Source organism: Tachyglossus aculeatus, chromosome 11 (assembly GCF_015852505.1).
Source record: "Tachyglossus aculeatus isolate mTacAcu1 chromosome 11, mTacAcu1.pri, whole genome shotgun sequence".
In the NCBI taxonomy this organism is placed as follows: domain Eukaryota; kingdom Metazoa; phylum Chordata; class Mammalia; order Monotremata; family Tachyglossidae; genus Tachyglossus; species Tachyglossus aculeatus.
The window spans coordinates 5,860,402-5,879,172 of NC_052076.1; the positions used below are offsets into that span (position 1 = coordinate 5,860,402).

The 18,771-nt window shown below is 43.2% G+C and overlaps 1 protein-coding gene across 1 annotated transcript in view; it reads right to left on the reverse strand.

The window, feature by feature from the left end:
* LPCAT2 (lysophosphatidylcholine acyltransferase 2) overlaps positions 1–18,771 on the reverse strand; it is a 75,455-nt gene that overhangs the window by 19,872 nt on the left and 36,812 nt on the right. The window contains exons 11-14 of the mRNA XM_038754221.1: positions 18,201–18,255; positions 5,849–5,931; positions 3,185–3,310; positions 1,010–1,163 (exon numbers count right to left, since the gene is read on the reverse strand). Coding sequence (XP_038610149.1) covers positions 1,010–1,163; positions 3,185–3,310; positions 5,849–5,931; positions 18,201–18,255 — 418 coding nt within the window. The remainder of the gene's footprint in view (positions 1–1,009; positions 1,164–3,184; positions 3,311–5,848; positions 5,932–18,200; positions 18,256–18,771) is intronic.

Sequence of the window (18,771 nt, forward strand, 5' to 3'; positions counted from 1 at the left end):
ATTTATGCTCTAACTCAAATGTTAACTTCCGCTTTAAGCTGGCATTCTTATTCAGTTTAGTCAAACAATTGTTGGGCACTGTAGCTGTGCCCTGAAAAGCATGCTGGGAGAGCACAGGGATAAAGACTGCATTTCAGCAGCTTTAGAAAAATTAATATTTATACTGTCTATATTCACTAAGGTATCTTCCTAGACACATTAGGGTGTACTTAGCTACAACAACCCTCTGAAGTATGTAGTTTCTGCCCTCAGGACCTGAAAGAATGCCATTTCTCAAAATATTTTTCTTGGCTAAGAAAAGAGTGAACAAAAGTCTTCTGATGTAATTTTGAATATGGAACCTCTTTAGAATACAACTTTGCACTGTAGCCAATTGAAGGTACAAAAATAACTCAACTCACATCTGATCTTTTGTCCTTTTTTATCTATGTAATAGAGAACATTTTAAATGCTATGGTTAGTTTCGCAATTTTGTGCCTTCCCTAAATGGATTCTGAGACAGAGAGCGTCTTTATGAAAATCATTTTTGGAAGTTCTCAACTTCCAGAAAGTGGATAAGACTGTCCAAGAAAAGATTAGACACTGAACTGCAAAACTATGGATTGTCGGTTATTTTGATGAACATTTCAAAACCCTAGCCCTTTTTATCTATTGGTCATAAACTGTTGTCCAAATTCTATTTTAACATATTACCAGTTTCTTTAATTCAAAAATACAAATGACAGTACGTTAAACATCTTTCAGTCCTGGTATGTTGTAGATGGTAAAATATATTTTTAAAAATAAGTAGGTTTGTGCTCGTTATGGGCAGGGAACATGTCTGCTAATTCTGTTGCATTGTACTCTCCCAAGTTCTGAGTACAGTGCTCTGCACAAAGTAAAGGACTGCTAATTCCATTGTATTGTACTCCCCAAATGCTTAGTGCAGTGCTCTGCACATAGTAACCACTCAATAAAAAATACTGACTGATTGATTGATCACAATTCAGAGAATAAAACGGCAGCTTACCCTGTCAAAGAGGGCGAAAAGATCCTTGAGGACATCTGAAATGGGCAGTTTTAAATAATCGGCAAACTCTTCGATTCCGATCCTTCCTCCTTTGGAGGAGGATGCAATGGCAGCGTAGGCGTCCAAATGTTTTCGGACCCCATCCCAATTTAATCTGAACAAACAAGAGGAGACTGAGATTAGAAAATTAAACCAGAGGGAGTGAAGAAGGGAAAGAGGATTCACAAAGATTTGCAAAGCAAAATGTGTTAATGGGCGTGAGTTCGTTTTCATTTTAAAAGAACGGGCATTTGAATGCAGCGACCAGTTACAGCACAAACCAGTTACAACACGTGAATGGAAGAGAAGTAAGGGAAGGCAATTAACTGTTCACTGGGAATCCTGGTGTGAAGTGTTTTTTTAATGATATTTGTTAAGTGCTTACTATGTGCCAGGCACTGAACTAAGTGCTGGGGTGGATACAAGTTAATCAGGTTGGACAAAGTCCCTCTCTGACATAGAGCTCACAGTCTTAATCTCCATTTTACAGGTGAGGTCACTGAGGCACAGAGATGTTAAGAGACTTGCCCAAGGTCACACAGCAGCAGGTGACAGAGCTGGGATTAGAAACCAGGTCCTTCAGACTCCCAGGCCTGTGTTCGTTCCACTAGGTCTTGCTGCTTCTCTATCATGCAAGTAAAACAGAATTCAGACAACAGGACCAAATTAGAACTTAGGCCCATTAGAAGGCATTTACTCTCCCAAAAGTTGGTTGATGGAACCCTGCTTCTCTCCTTTCCCTCCCCCACAAAACACCACTAGGACAATGTAATAGTCAAGAGTAATAATGATAGCATTTATTAAGCGCTTACTATGTGCAAAGCACTGTTCTAAGCGCTGGGGAGGTTACAAGGTGATCAGGTTGTCCCACGGGGGGCTCACAGTCTTAATCTCCATTTTACAGATGAGGTAACTGAGGCACAGAGAAGTTAAGCGACTTGCCCAAAGTCACACAGCTGGCAAGAGTGCAACTGAAGGACAAATTCTGCCTTTGTCTCAAACAGGAATAATAATTGGGGTATGTATTAAGCACTTTCTGTTTGCCAAGCACTGTACTAAACAATGGGATCAATACAAGGTGATCCGGTCAGACACAGTCCATGTCCCTCATCGGGCTCAGAGTCTAAGTAGAGGGGAGAACAAGTACTTCATCCCCATTTTACAGATGAAGAAATTGAGTCATTGAGAAGTTAACTGACTTGCCCAAGATCATACAGCAGGCAAGTGGCAGTACAATGCTCTGCACACAGTAGGCACTCAATAAATATGAATGAATGAATGAAGTGGCAGTGTGGGGATTAGAAGCCAGGTCCTCTGACTTCTCAGCCTGTGCTCTTTCTTCTAGATTACACTACTTCTCTTGAAGCAATGAAACATACGCTCCAATGTGGTTTTTTCATAATTCTATAATTCTCTGACCTTTCCAAGCCTACATGAGTGCTATGAACTTGAACATCAAAATACTCTCCAGCTAGGTTTGTTCCTAGCTGGGAAGCCCAAGTTCCCAGCTAGGAGCTAACACTGTAAGCCCCATGTGGGGCACAGACTGTATCTAATCTGATTATCTTGTATCTGGCCCTACAGTTTAGTACAGTTCTGGGCACATAGTAAGTACTTAACTACCACAACTATTGTAATTACTATTATTAAGACCCTGGGTAAAAATTATAGTCCAAGCGCTCTTTGATAATACAGCTGCCCTAGGGAGGACACCCAATGCTTTTTAAATCAGCGTTGTTTATCTTCTTTTTGTGGGTCAGGGTAAACCTCTTGCTTCTCTTTAATTGCGGTATTTGTTAGGCAATTTATTGTACTTTCCCAAGCACTTAGTAGGGTGATCTGCACACAGTAAGTGCTCAATAAATATGATTGAATGAACGAATGAATAAGCACTTTCTTTGTGTTAAGCACTACAGTAAGCACTGGGGTAAGTACAGGATAATTAAGTCCCAATTAGGGCTCACAGCATAAGTAGGAGGGAGAGCAGGTACTGAATCCCCAGTTTGCAGAGATCAAAATGAGTAAAGCAAAGGAAATAAAAGGATTCCACCTAACTTTCCCGAAGCAGCTCTTCCAGTTTCTACCAGACCTTTCGTCTTTTAAAGTGTGGGGCCGGCCCTTTAAAATTGCACTTACTTCAATTTCTGGCTGATTTTGGTAAATTCCACCAAGCCAGCCTCCATGGGCAATGTCAGCTTCCCTGCTGAGATCATCAGCCTGCAGTCTTCATAAGTATGGTCCGTAACGGGCACGTTCAGAACACTAACGAAAAGAAAAATAAGTGAATGAAAACACTTTGAAACCTCATTAAAAAAAATGCTCCTATTTGGTTATACTAGATTAAGTGGCCCAGCTACAACTATGAGTGGAAAAAGCTTCTATCTTCATCTGTGCCTCTCCCACAAAGACCATGCCTCAGTTCCAAATGCCACAGCAGGTCATGCACCAATCTTAAAACATGATTGAGAGAAGAGTTAAAAGGTTGTCCCTGCCTCCAGGGACAAGGAAGTTGTCCAGGGAAGTCATCCTTACTTCCTCTGCTGCTTTATGACTGACAGAATTGAGTCATTTGCTTTACACAAACTTTTGAAGAGGACGATTTTTCAGGAACTCTGTTATTTGAATCCAGCAGGTATGAACCCAACAATGTCAAATCTATGGAGGAAGCCAAGAAGTGGGCAGCAGGGTTCTGATCCATTAGATTGTAAGTTCTACAATGGCAGGAATCGGATCTGCCAACCCTACTGCACTTCCCCATGTGCTCAGTACAGTATTCTGTGTACAGTAATGCTCGATAAATACCTTTGATTGATGGATTGACCTGGATCTTCCTAGGAGAGTGGCAAACTAAATTCTAAAATAATAATAATAATGGCATTTATTAAGCACTTACTACGTGCAAAGCACTATTCTAAGCACTGGGGCGGTTACAAAGTGCTCAGGTTGTCCCACCGGGGGCACACAGTCTTAATCCCCATTTTCCAGATGAGGGAACTGAGGCACAGAGAAGTTAAGTGACTTGCCCAAAGTCACACAGCGAACAATTGGCAGAGTCAGGATTTGAACCCATGACCTCTGACTCTACAGCCCGTGCTCTTTCCACTGAGTCACGCTGCTTCTCATTCAGTCCCACCTGGCCTTAGGGAACTGAATGAACCGTTAGGAAAATAAAATCACAAAAAAAATACAGAGCACTGGTTCTCAGAAGACTTAAGGCTACATGAAAAGTTATTTTCATCAAATGATGTATTATTGCTGTGGCTCTTATCATGGGAAAGGAATTCTTGTTCTAAGTCTGACTTCCTTCCCCATCTTCCATTTCACAAAAATAAATATTTAGTGGATTAAAAAACTGCTGCAAGAATATAAATGACATCACTATTTGGGGAGCTGATATTTTACAACATAGAGAATAAAATCTACGAAACATAAGGGTAAGCTCCCTTCTCTACTATGAAAGAAAATGAGAAATGGAAAGATAATAGACAGGTGGTAAATTTTCCACTCAGATTATAGGATTAGATCAACTTCATCGATTACCTCCAAATTTTGTATGTCAAAGTTTGGGCGCATAGAGGCAAGTGAAAAGAAAATTGATATCAATTCAACAAGACTATCAGAATGGAGCCACAACAAAAGAGTATCAGAATGGAGCCAGCTTGGCATGGTCTTCGTCACTGTAGAACAAAGGATGTTTGAAGATGCCTGGTGTCTGGTCACCTAGAAAGCCATTAGCAATGTGAGCGGTTAACTTTCTCTTCTCCTAATCCATCTTGGGTTTTATATACTGAACGCTTCCTGAGTCTCCTAACAACTCCAACTTCTTCTCACAATATATTTCAATCTTTAGTTAATGACGCCATCCAAATCCTTTCTGACTCTTCAAATGCAGGACCAAATGCTCTCCCAGGTGCAAGTTATTATTATTGTACATCAATCAATTATATTTATTGAATGATTACTATGTGCAGAATGCTACATGGAGAGCTAGGGAAAGTACAATACAACCATATGACAGACACATTTCATGCTCACCATGAGTTTATAGTCTTATTAAGCACTATGTGTCAAGCACTGTCCTAAGAACTGGGCTAGATGCAAGATATTTGGGTTGGATACAGTCCCTGCCGCACATGGGGCTCACAGTCTAAGCAGGAGGAGTAGGATTGAATCCCCATTTTACAGAAGGGGAAACTGAAGCACAGAAATATTAAGTGACTTGCCCAATGTCTCATAGCAGAAAAGTGGTGGAGCTGAGACTTGATTATTTATTTTTATTAATAATGTGTTTAGATCTATAATTCTATTTATTTATAATAATGTTACTGATGCCTGTTTACTTGTTTTGATGTCTGTTTCCCCCCTTCTAGACTGTGAGCCCATTGTGGGCAGGGATTGTTTCTATCTGTTGGTGAACTGTACTTCCCAAGGGCTAAGCACAGTGCTCTGCACACAGTAAGCACTCAATAAATATGGTTGAATGAATTGAATGAGTGAACCCAAGTCACCTGACTCCACTCCCACAAGTTACTCCGCCAGGTTGGTGATGCTCTCTCTGCTGGGAGGAATTATCCCTGTGTCACTAGCCGGTATGTGACGGACAATGAAACTGCAGAAAGCGTTAAAAATATCTGAAGAAAGAGAAACACTGCAATCTGTCTGCAAGACTGACGTCCCCTCTTCCCTCATAATATAAAGAGGGTAGATAATATAAAGTTTAAGTGGCAGAGAAGCGATAAAACTGCAATTTATCATTACTTCACAAGTCCTCCAGAGTTCACAGCCCCTGTGAATACTTACGTTGCCATGGTGTTCCGGACTCCGTTGGCAAAGAGTATGGGGTCACTTTTTTCTTCATCAGTAGGGACGTAGACAGGTAGAAACTGAAAGACGGACTATATCTCAGTAATGAAATTCCATAGGCATAAACCCAATCACTGCAAACCATCCAGTTCTTTCCCATTTTGCCTTGAGAGATGGGGCTACTTCAATACGTTTTCCACTCCTTCTGAGTTGCTGATATTTTTACCTCTCTACTACTCTTCTCTCTAGCCTACCGACCCTATATTTTTTGGTATTCAAATGTTAATCTTCCTCTAGTCCTCTAACTCCTGGTCTGGCATCACATAACTTCGCTCCTTTCATCAATGATGATGATGATTAACATAATAATAGTAGCAATATTGTGGTATTTGTTAATCAATTTGTTAAGTGCTTTCTATGGGCCGAGTCATGGGCAATAAAAGCAGATTGGACACAGCCCCTGTCCCATATGGAACTCACAGTCTAAGTGGGAGGGGTATTTAATCCCCATTTTACAGATCAGGAAACTGAGGCACCAAAAGGGAAGTGGCTTGTCCAAAGTCACACAGTAGGCAAGTGGCAGAGCAGGAATTAGAATCCATATCTCTTGACTCTCATGCCCATGCTCTTTCTGTTAGGCCATACCTCCTATGCTGTGTGGCTCAATGGAAAGAGCCCGGGCTTTGGAGTCCAAGGTCATGAGTTCAAATCCCGGCTCTGCCACTTGTCAGCTGTGTGACTTTGGGCAAGTCACTTCACTTCTCTGGACCTCAGTTCCCTCATCTGTAAAATGGGGATTAAGACTGTGAGCCCCACATGGGACAACCCGATCACCTTGTATCCCCCCAGTGCTTAGAACAGTGCTTTGCACATAGTAAGCGCTTAACAAATACCATTATTATTATTATTATTATTATTATTATGTCCATACCGGTTTTACTGTTTTTCTTTTAGTACTCGCAGTGGTGATCACAGTTTAACAATCTCTTGCTTTTCATTCCTTTTCTACCTCTTCTGTTGTTTTCACCTTCTCTCAGTGTGGTAACATATTGTACTATGACTATTTTATGTTTGTGCTGGTCTAGAGAAGCAGCGTGGCTCAGTGGAAAGAGCCCAGGCTTTGGAATCAGAGGGCATGGGTTCGAATCCCGACTCCGCCACATGTCTGCTGTGTGATCTTGGGCAAGTCACTTAACTTCTCTGGGCCTCAGTTACCTCATCTGTAAAATGGGGATTAAGACTGTGAGCCCCACGTGGGACAACCTGATCACCCTGTATCCTCCCCAGCGCTTAGAACAGTGCTTTGCACATAGTAAGCGCTTAATAAATGCCAATTATTATTATTATTATTATTATTAGAACACTTCCCCATTTTCACCTAGGGCAAGAGGCTCTAAGATATATTAGCACTGCACTTGGGTTTTTATTTTCCGATTTTTTAAAGCCTATCTCTATTCTACTGAATTGATAATACATCTCCAAGTCTTTCTGTGTTCTGAGTCTGATCTGATTATCTTGTATCCACCCGAGTGCTTAGTACCTTACCTGGCACATAATAAGTGCTTAACAAGTGCTACTATTATTATGGCATAGTGGATGGAGCCTGGGCTTGGGAGTCAGAATGTCATGGGGTCTAATCTCAGGACTGCTGTGTGACTTTAGGCAAGTCACTTCACCACTCTGTGCCTCAGTAACCTCATCTGTAAAATGGGGAATGAAAAACTGTGAACCCTATGCGGGACAGGGACTGGGTCCACCCCAGCACTTGGTACAGTGCCTGGCACACAGTAAGCGCTTAACAAATTCCCAGTGGAAGGAGCACGGGCTTTGGAGTCAGAAGTCATGGGTTCGGATCCCGCCTCCACCACATGTCTGCTGTGTGACCTTGGGCAAGTCACTTAACTTCTCGGAGCCTCAGTTACCTCATCTGTAAAATGGGGATTAAGACTGTGAGCCCCACGTGGGACAACCTGATCACTTTGTATCCCCTCAGCGCTTAGAACAGTGCTTTGCACATAGTAAGCGCTTAACAAATGCCAACATTATTATTATTATTATTATTATGTGGCATTACTGCCCAGTGTTGTGCTGTACTTTACTTCCAGAGTAGAAAAATACACTGAGCCACTAGAGGTCTCCGTATCCTCAATATACAGTAACAAGTTTTACTTTGAATTTTTCCTAGCCACCCTAGCACTATTTTCTTATGACTGAAACAGTCAGATCTGCCCATCCCATCACTGTGAAACCCTATGCTTCAGTTTCCTCAGCTATAGAAGTGGGGATAAAATACTCACTCTTTCTCCCGCTCACCCTGTGAGCTACATGTGGGACAGAAACTGTGCCCAATCTGCTTATTTTGTATCTACCCAACGCTTAGTACAGTGCTTGGCACACGGCAAGCGCTCACCACTTAGCACGACATTTTTATGGTATCTCTTAAGCACTTTACTATGTGTCAAGCACTGTTCTAAGCACTGGGATAGACATAAGTGTATTGGATTGGTCACAGCCCTTTCCCACATAGGGCTCCCAGTCTAAGTTGGAGGGAGTAAAGAATTAATCCCCATTTTACAGTTGAGGAAACGGAGGAAAAGATAAGTTAAGTTACTGGCCCATGGTTAAGCAATTGGCAGAGCCGGGATTAGAACCCAGGTCCTCTGACACTCAGGCCCATGCTCTTTCCACTAGGCCACGCTGCTTCTCTGTTATAATTATCCACTTATTAACAATTAGAATTATTACACTAGTTACCCAGCTGTCCATATATATATATATATATACCCAGCTGCATTTATTCATTCATTCACTAATATTTATTGAGTGTTTACTGTGTGTAGAGCTCTGAACTGAGTGCTTGGGAGAGTACAGTAAAACAAGAAACAGACCTTCCCTGCCCACAGCGAGCTTATGGTTGGGTAGCTAGAGTAGCAATATATAAGATGTGGTGATTATATATTATCTATTTCTCTCTCTGTAGAGTACAGTGCTCTGCACACAGGAAGAGCTCAATAAATACGAGTGATTGATTGATATTTACTCAGATTTTGGCACCCTCCCCTGGGGACAGAGGCAGTGCCTAATTCCCACCTTTGTATTTTCTCTCAATGCTTAGCATATTGCTCTGCACAGAGTAAGCACTTAATAAATTCCATTACTTCTGCACCCTGTAACCTAGCTGTTCAGTTACTTGAACTCACCTTTTTTTGTCCCTGGCTCTGCACTTTGGTTTAATTTTATGTGCATCTGTATTTATCCTGTCTCTCTTGTTTGATTCTAAATCCCTTGAGAGCAGAAACCATAGCTAATTCTCTTGTAATCCTGCTCTGCTCAAAGTAGGTTCTTAATAAATATTCTTCCAAACCATCTGTATGGGTAATGTTTTCCCCATGCTTGCCTAGTATTTTATTCATGGAAGAAAAACCCATTCTCTCGAGCTTATAAAAATAATTACCAACTGGATTTGTGTTTATCTGCCTTCCTGCATTCAGTGCTCCTCTGATGAGAAAATACAGTCAAGTCTTAAGCCAACCAAACAATGGTACTTATTGAAACCGCTTACTATGTACAGAGGACTGAACTAAGCACCTGGGTGAGTCCAATATAGTTGACAGATGTGGCTGCCCACAAGGAGATTATTATCTATCTAATGGCCATGAGAAAATCCATGCTGGATTAATTAGACTGATGATCTGTCTGGTCCCATGTTGCCAGGTTTCCTATGATATGTGTCAAGTGCTTACCTTGCATTAAGTGCTTACTAAGTGCTGGGGAAGGTAAAAGTTAATTAGATTGGAAACAGTCCCTGTCCCATATGGAGCTCACGGTCTATGTAGGAGAGAACAGTTATCCCCATTTCACTGTAGAGGAAACTGAGGCAAAAACTTGCCTAAAGTCACACAGCAAGCAATTGGAAGAGCCAGGATTAGAACCCAGGTCATTCTGACTCCCAGGGCCATGCTCTCTCTATTAGGCCACGGTGTTTCTCCTAGAATGCGTTCCTGCGAAATACCATTTTAAGAAAAACTTTCTTTGCACTTTAATTTATATTTTCTGGTGATAATCTCCATCTCCCTCTCTCTTCTCTCCCTTTCCCCCTCCCAATAGAAGTTAACCAGACATCTATGCAGCTCTTGCTTTCCCAAAGACTGTAGCTGTGAGAAAGTCAGCTAGAATGATACCCTTGGCAACTGCCTCTCTCTTCCCCCAAAGACAGATCAATCCGTCCACTAGCACATTCCCACTCTTAGCTCACACAACAGAGGGTTCTACCTTGAGGGCATTTAAATAAAATACTTGTTGACTGATTCACAATGTCCTTCAAGACCGGTACAAAATTCTGCCATCTTTCAGAAGAGGTAAGAGTTCAACCCAACCAATCTCTGGGTTCGTGATGGAAGGGCTATCATGAGATCAGGTCTAGGTCATAAAGCAATACTGAATTCTGGAAGTCACACTGCACTAAAGAAAGACCAGTTGAAGAACTTGAGCCACCCCTAAGTAATTAGCACTTTAAGGATTTTCAAAGTATAGCATTTTTGAAGTTGGTTATTCAATATTCCCCTCCCTAAGCCATAAATTCTTGGGTCTGGTTGAGAGAACAGTCACTCAATGACAAAATGCTTGTATTTCTTCAGGTGATGAAAGGTCCCTTTCCCTGCCCTCCAAACATCTTAGCCCTATTATCTCCCACATTATTAAACACACACTGTTCCCTTTGTTAGGGGGCAGCTGAGAGGATTTGAGTCTACATTTACGCATAAACAGATGAGTCCAAAATACATTTAAACTAAATTGAGCTTTGAAGACAATGGGCCTTGGATGCCATCTAAACAGAAAATAAAAACAGTTGTAGACTAAGCCCCCCTTTTTTAATCAATCGTATTTATTGAGTGCACACTGTGTGCAGAATGCTGTACTAAGCACTTGAGAGAGCACCACACATTACGAAAGACATAATCCCTGCCCACAATGAGCCTATGGTCTTTCCCCGTCTGCCCTCCCCCTGGGGTCAACTATGAATTGGCTGTGTACCCCTTAAGCACTTTAATACTCACCCCAGTCATAATACTTAAGTAAATATTCTTATACTTTACTATTTCCCCTCTCCTTAATCCACTTTAATGTCTGTCTCCCCGGTTAGACCGTAAGGTTTCTGTGGGTAGGGGATGTGTCTACCAACTCTGTTGTTCTGTACTCTCCCAAATGCTTAGTACAGTGTTCTGCCCACAGTAAGTGCTTAATAAATACCACTGACTGACTGATTGGGTTCTAATCCCCAGATTCACGCTTGCCTGCTGTGTGACCTCGGGCAAGTCACTTTACTTCTCAGTGCTTCCGTTTCCTCATCTCTAAAATGGGAATTAAATACCAGTTCTCCCTCCCTCTTTGACTGTGATCCTTTCTTGGGGTGGTGACTGTGACAGTCAGCAGTATTTACTGAGTGCTTACAGTGTGCAGAGCACTGTACTGGGCACTAGGAAGCGTACAATATAACAGAAAACAGACACATTCCCAGACCACAAGGAGTCCAGAGAACGAGTTGTGTCTGATCTGATGGCACCTACAGCAGCACTTAGCACAGTGCTTGGCACATACTGAGCACTTAATATTAATAATAACAATAATAGTTGTGGTATTTGCTATGATTGACTGGCAGAACTGGATCTTCCAATACCAAAGCCCAATTTCTATTCACATTTTATAATAATAATACTAATAATGATGGCATTTATTAAGCGCTTACTATGTGCAAAGCACTGTTCTAAGCGCTGGGGGGGGGGATACAGGATGATCAGGCTGTCCCACATGGGGCTCACAGTCTTCATCCCCATTTTACAGATGAGGTAACTGAGGCTCCAAGAAGTTAAGTGACTTTCATTCATTCATTCAATCGTATTTATTGAGCGCTTACTGTGTGCAAAGCACTGTACTAAGTGCTTGGGAAGTACAAGTTGGCAACATATAGAGACAGCCCCTACCCAACAGCGGGTTCACAGTCTAGAGGGGGACATGTGGCGGAGCCAGAATTCGAACCCATGACCTCTGACTCCAAAGCCCGTGCTCTTTCCACTGAGCCACACTGCTTCTCTAAAGCTGCCTCTGCCCTCTCTTCCCCTCTGCCTCTTGAAAGCTGCCTCTGCCTCTCTTCCCCTTCCACTCTGCTGCGTCTGGATCTCCCTTCCTCCTCCACTGCCAGCAGTCCCCACTTCCAGCCCACCCCTTCGGTCCCCTTTCCCACTGCCAACAATAACCCCTGCAAACACAACCATAATACTGATCCAAAAAGGGCTTGGATAAAACTGGAGCTCTCTACAGGCGGGAACCGACAAAATACAGCTGTGCTGCAAAAAGGGCTTAAAAACGGAATCGGAAACTTTTAAAAATTCATCCGGAGAATGAGACTAAAGGGAAAACATAATGGAAAATGAGGTGCAAGAATCAAGTGGATCTAAGAAATTCATCTTTCACCAAGAAAACCTGAACTGCTAGACCACCTCAGCAAATCACCAAGATGGAGGCATAGAAACAGCCTGTAGTAATCTCCCTCCAGCAAACCCCATTGATGGAAGACAACTTACAGGGAATGTGTCTGTTTATTGTTATACTGTACTCTCCCAAGTGCTTCGTACAGTGCTTTGCACACAGTGTGTGCTCAATAATATGAATGAACAAATGCCATGTGCCTCTCCATCGGGCCCCATCTTTCTCTCCAACGAGACGGAGAGCGAAGAAGTGGCAAACTGAGGCCTTCTGAAATTTTACAATGTTGGGGTTGGAGTTCTTGGGCAGAGCCAGGATACCACAGGAGTGGAGTTGGGGGCTGGGAAGGTGCAAATAATAGCAACCATGGTAATTATTAAAACTTACTAAGTACTGAGGAGCAGCATGGTCTAGTGGATAGAGCATAAATTTGGGAGTCAGAAGGTCCTGGGTTCCAATCCCTATTCTGCCACTGGTCTGCTGTGACCTTCTCTGTGCCTCAGTTACCTCATCTATAAAATGGGGATTAAGACCCATGTGAGCCCCATGTGGGACATGGACTGCGTCCAACCTGATTAGCTCATATCTACTCCAGAATTTAGTACAGCATTTGGCCCGTAGTTGGTTCTAAAATACTATGAAAAAGAAAGAAAATTAAACAAACAAAAAGGTCCTGCTTAGGTGGTGAAAAACATGAAACAAATTCCCACGATATACATTCTTATCTTTGTCTTTATAGGTTGTTTTTTCTTGTTATTTCACAACTTCTGGTGAGTCTATCACCAGTCCCCCCTGCCCGCTGACTCAGACTGCAAGTGCTTTAAGGTCAGGGAGCTTGCCTAATTTTCAGCTGTGAAATTTTTCCCACCGCATAGCACAACATTTTTGCCCACAGTAGATGCTTAATAAATACTATTACTAATAATTAAGCCAGGACCTGGCAAGCTGGACTGAGGCTACTAGGAACTTTAATAATGAGCAAGATTTAACATTCAACCTGAGGCGCTGATGCCAAACGTCACTGGTGACACAGAAAGGAAGGAAAACTCGGTGGGGAGATGAGAGATTAGTCAGGGAAGGTTTCCTGGAAGAGATATGATTTCACCAGGGCTTTGAAGATGGGGAGATGGGTGGTCTGTCAGATATGAAGGGGGAGGGAGTTTAAGCGAAGAGAGGTGGTGCCAAGAGGCTGATGCTGAGAGAGATGGGAGGAAGGCACAGTGATTAGGCTGGCACAGTGATTAGGTTGGCACAGTGATTAGGTTGGCACAGTGAGGGGAGGAATTGTGTCTACCAACTCTATTGTTTTGTAACCCACCCGGTGCTTCATACAGTGCCCTACTCACAGTAAGCTCAAGAAATAGAATTGATAAGTGCTCAATAAATAAGGTTGACTGAAAATGAAATGTGTGAGTTGGGTTGTAGAGGGAGGGGGCAAGGATGGCTTGGGGGAAAGAGCTGATTGTCTGCCTTAAGGCCACTGGCCAAGCTTCTGCCTGTTGCTAAGGTGGTTGGGCAACCACTGGAGGTTTATTGAGGAGTGGGGAGACATGTGTAGAATGACTATCTTAGTTGCTCCATCCTCTGCCTCCACATTCCAATATGGTCTGTCAGATTACAATGGTCGAGATCCATCCAGATTGGCAGAAACCAATTTGCCATGAATGGATGGGGAAATCATTTTCTGCTCCAAAAAATATGACCCAAGAAGCAATGTAGTCTGGGTCCAGCTTGAGGATGCAAATATTTTAATGTAAAAAAAAAAAGAAAAGAAAAAAATGGCTATGACACAGAGGAAATGTGGTAAGAATGGTTAGTGCAAGAAATGAGGAATTTGCTTACTTCTCTTACTTTCCCGGCTCCTCCACTCACATGCGTCCTGAGTCACTACTGGCCAAGACTCTCCCATTTCTCCACTGGTTCCCGGAGGGTTTTCATAAGAACACCAGCAGGGCCACTACTGGGTCAGGCCACAGGCCCACCTGGCCCAAAATTCTGTCTCTGACAGTGGCACTAGGGAGGCCTGAAGGAACTGCGTTTTGCTTAAGGATTTAGTGGCCTCTGCCGACTCCAACCCCATTTCCCCACTGCCATGTGGCTAAACACTGGCCCTGGAGGAGTGGCTGCCAATAAAACACTGCCCCCATTTTAAATCCTGTAGTCCCAACTCCATATTATGGACTGTGAGCCCACTGTTGGGTAGGGACTGTCTCTATGTGTTGCCAACTTGTACTTCCCAAGCGCTTGGTACAGTGCTCTGCACACAGTAAGCGCTCAATAAATACGATTGATGATGATATTATCCCCAGAGGAGTGGGAGGAAGTGAAAGAAAATGTTGGGGAAAGTTTTCTGCTGAACTGGAGGGAAGGGATGAGGATAAGAGATGATCAATCTGGCTAAGCAGAACTTATTTAACTGTTTCTCTCCACTAGCTTGTAAACCCCTTGTGGACAGTCTGTTTCTTTGATTTTCTACATATCTCACAAGCACCTAGTTCAACTTCACCCATGTCCTTTGCCCTCGCCAGTTGTTCCAGATGCTTAACTCCCTCCTCAAACCCCCTGTCTCCCCTCTTCCCCCATCTCTTGGCACCACTGACCTGGTCACCTACTTTATTGAGAAAATTGAAACTATCAAGCGTGATCTCCCTAAAATCTCCCCTGCTCCCTCTGTCCCTCCCTCCTCCTGCCCCTTCTTCAACTCTCCCATCTTTTGCAGTGGTATCTCAAGAGATCACCTGCCTTCTCTCACAATCCACCCCCTTAACCTGAGCATTCGACCTCATCCCTTGGCACCTTATCAAAGCGACTGCTCCTCCCTTCTCCCCTCCCTAACCATCATCTTCAACTGTTCACTCTCCAATGGCTTCTTCCCCTCTGCTTTCAAACATGCCCATGTTTCCCCATCCTAAAAAAACCCTCCCTAGATCCCACAGCTCCTTCCAGTTATTGCCCCACTTTGCTCCCATCATTCCTCTCCAAACTCCTTGAGCGAGTTGTCTACACCCACTGTCTCAAATTCCTCACCTCCAATTCTCTCCTTGACCCCCTTCAATCTGGCTTCTGCCCCTTTCACTCCCCAGAAACTGCCCTCTCAAACTGATCTCCTTCTTGCCAAATCCAAGGGCCTCTACTCCATCCTAATCCTTCTCGGCCTCTCAGCTGCCTTAAACACTGTAGACCATCCCCTTTTCCTGGAAACACAGCTCAACCTCAGCCTGACACTGTCCTCTCCTGGTTCTCCTTCTATCTCTCTGGCAGCTCATTCTTGGTCTCTTTCATGGACTCTTCCTCTGCCTCCTCACCCTACCTGTGAGTGTCCCTCAAGTTCAGTTCTGGGTCCCCTTCTATTCTCCATCTACACCACTCCCTTGGAGAACTCATTCGCTCCCATGGTTTCAACTACTGCTTCTATGCAGATGATTCCCAAATCTACATTTCCAGCCCTGATCTTTCTCCCTCTCTGCAGTCTCACATTTCCTCCTGTCTTCAAGACATCTCTACTTGGATGTCCTGCTGTCACCTGAAAATTATGTGAAAAGCAGGACTCCTTATCTTCCCACCCAAACCCTGTTCTTCCCCTGACTTTCCCATCACTGTAGATAGCACCACCATCCATCCTTCCCATTTTACAATCCCGTAAACTTGGCATTATCCTGGATTTTTCTCTCATTCAACCCACATAATCAGTCCTTCACTACATCCTGTCAGTTCAACCTTCGCAACATTGCTAAAATTCACCCTTTTCTCTACAGCCAAACTGCTACCATGTTAATCCAAGCACTTATCCTATCCGGCTTTGATTACCGAACTGGCCTCCTTGCCTATCTCCCTGACTCCTGTCTCTTCCCACTACAGTCCATACTTCACTCTGCTGCCTGATTCACTTTTCTACAAAAACATTCAGGCCATCTTTCCCCACTTCTCAAGAACTTCCAGTGGTTACCCATCCACATCTGCATCAAACAGAAACTCCTTCCCATTGACTTTAAAGCCGTCAATAGCCTTGCTAATCTCCTCCCGCAACCCAGAAGGTACATTTCGCACCTCTGATGCCTACCTACTCACTCCATCTCGATTTCATCTACCTCGCCACTAACCTCTCACCCACATCCTGCCTCTGCCCTGGAACGCCCTTCCTCTTCATATCCAACAATTACTCTCCCCATCTTTAAAGCCTTACTGAAAACATCTTCCAGAGGCCTTCCCTGACTAAGCTCTCTTTTCCTTTTCTTCCACTCCCTTCTGCATTGCCCTGACTCGCTCCTCTTTTTCATCCCCTCTCCCAGCTCCACAGCACTTACATCCATCTCCGTAATTTATTTATTTACATTAATGTCTGTCTCCCCCTCTAGATTGTAAACTCGATGTGGGCAGGGGCTGTGTCTGTGATGGTTATTCTGTACTCTCCCAAGCGCTTAGTACAATGCTCTGCACACAGTAAGTGCTCAATAAATAAGACTGACTGGTCACCTTAAATAATAATAATTTGGCATTTAAGTGCTTAATATGTGCCAAGCACTGGGGTAGACACAAGGTAATCAGGTTGGACACAGCCCTGTCTCGCATGGGGCTCATTTACCCCACCAATATTTCAGACACAGTCAAGCCATGGTTTTACATAGTGGTAAAACTACACCTTTCCCCCCCCCCCCCACCCCGATCCTCTTCCTGATGATGCTCAACTTTTGTCTGTTTTTGTTGGCTACTGCTGTACAACAGACCAGCGATTTACCAAACATGCAGTGCTGACGTCGGCTGAGGGTCAAGGACCTTTAAGTGCCTCCACCCCAGTCTGAGATTTGAAAGGCAATTCCCATGCATGCACCCTCCTTGCCCAAGAGAGTTCAACTCTGTTGCAATTATCTTCTCAACTTACAACTGGAGGTGGACTTTAAAGAGATGAATGGGGAAGGAGGGTCAGACCCCTAAGCATGCTATCATCCTCATCAATGGTATTTATTTAGCCCGAGCTTGGGAGACTACAATGCAATAACACTGCAGATACGTTCTCTGCCTACAAGCTATTACACACTATTATGAGAGTCAGTATTCTCCACGGTGGAAAGTGCTTAGCTGATAGTCTGGAAAGTCCGAGTTTCACTTCCATCAGTCACTGACCCTGGACAAGTCACTTAACCTCTCAGTGCTTTTATTTCCCAAGGTGTCAAATGGCAACCGCTTCCTGATCCGACCTCCCTTAGATGTTAAGAGGTTGGCCTGGCAGAAGCCAACATTCACAAGGACAAAAGCTGAGCCCTTTCACAGCATGGTATATAGAGAGAAGTGTCAATAAAGGCCAGTTTCAACCTGCTAGTTCCAATTCTACACTGTCCCCACTCTTATGAGCCGGGAACGTGTCTGCTAATTCTGCTGTATCGTACTCTCCCAAGCACTTAGTACAGTACTACAGCTCTGGAGTAGATATAAGCCAATCAGGTTGGACACAGTCCCTGTCTCAAATGGGGCTCACAGTCTTAATCCCCATTTTCCAGATGAGGTAACTGAGGCACGGAGAAGTTATTATTATCAATAATAATAATAATGACATTTGTTAAGCGCTTAATACATGCAAAGCACTGTTCTAAGCGCTGGGGAGGTTACAAGGTAATCAGGTTGTCCCTCGTGGGACTCACAGTGTTAATCCCCATTTTCCAGATGAGGTAACTGAGGCACAGAGAAGTTAAGGGACTTGCCAAGGACACACAGCAGACAAGCGAAGGAGCTGGGATTAGAACCCAGGTCCTTCTGACTCCCCGGCCCATGCTCTATCCACTAGGCCACACTTCTTAACATCTGGATTAATTTCTAGGGAAATACACAAAAAGACAAAATATTTTATGGCTAAGTTCTGGTCGAGCCTCACCTCAATTTCCACCTTTGTGAAGACCTGGCAAAAAGTCATCGTGCAAAGCTGAATGCTGGAGAAAAAAAAAAGACAATGGCAAATTTAAATAAAGCTGCAGAAATACAATGTTAGTCATAATTCCTTTAATTTCGACTGTATCAATGCTTTAAATTTCAACATATATCATTTTTTGCCAAAATTCTCATAGTGCAACTACCCCACATGTAGGTTGGTATAAGCTAGACTGTAAGCTCCTTGTGGGCAGGGACCTTTGCCTACTAACTCTAGTGTACTGTACTCTCCCAAGCATTTAGTACAGCACTTTGCACACAGTGAGTGATCCATAAATATTACGGAATTACAGTTATTGCTAAATAAAGATTAAATATCAAATTAGAAAACTGACAATACCTATAAAGATTCAAATTATTTTCTGCTCAACATTAAAAAAAAAAAAACAAACCCATGGATTTTTTAACCAAAAGAAGAGCCTGCTTTGGTCTGTATCTACCACATCATCATTACTTACCCAGTAAAACTAGTAAACAGCCTGGGGGTGGGCAAGTAAATCATGTGACTACTGATAAGG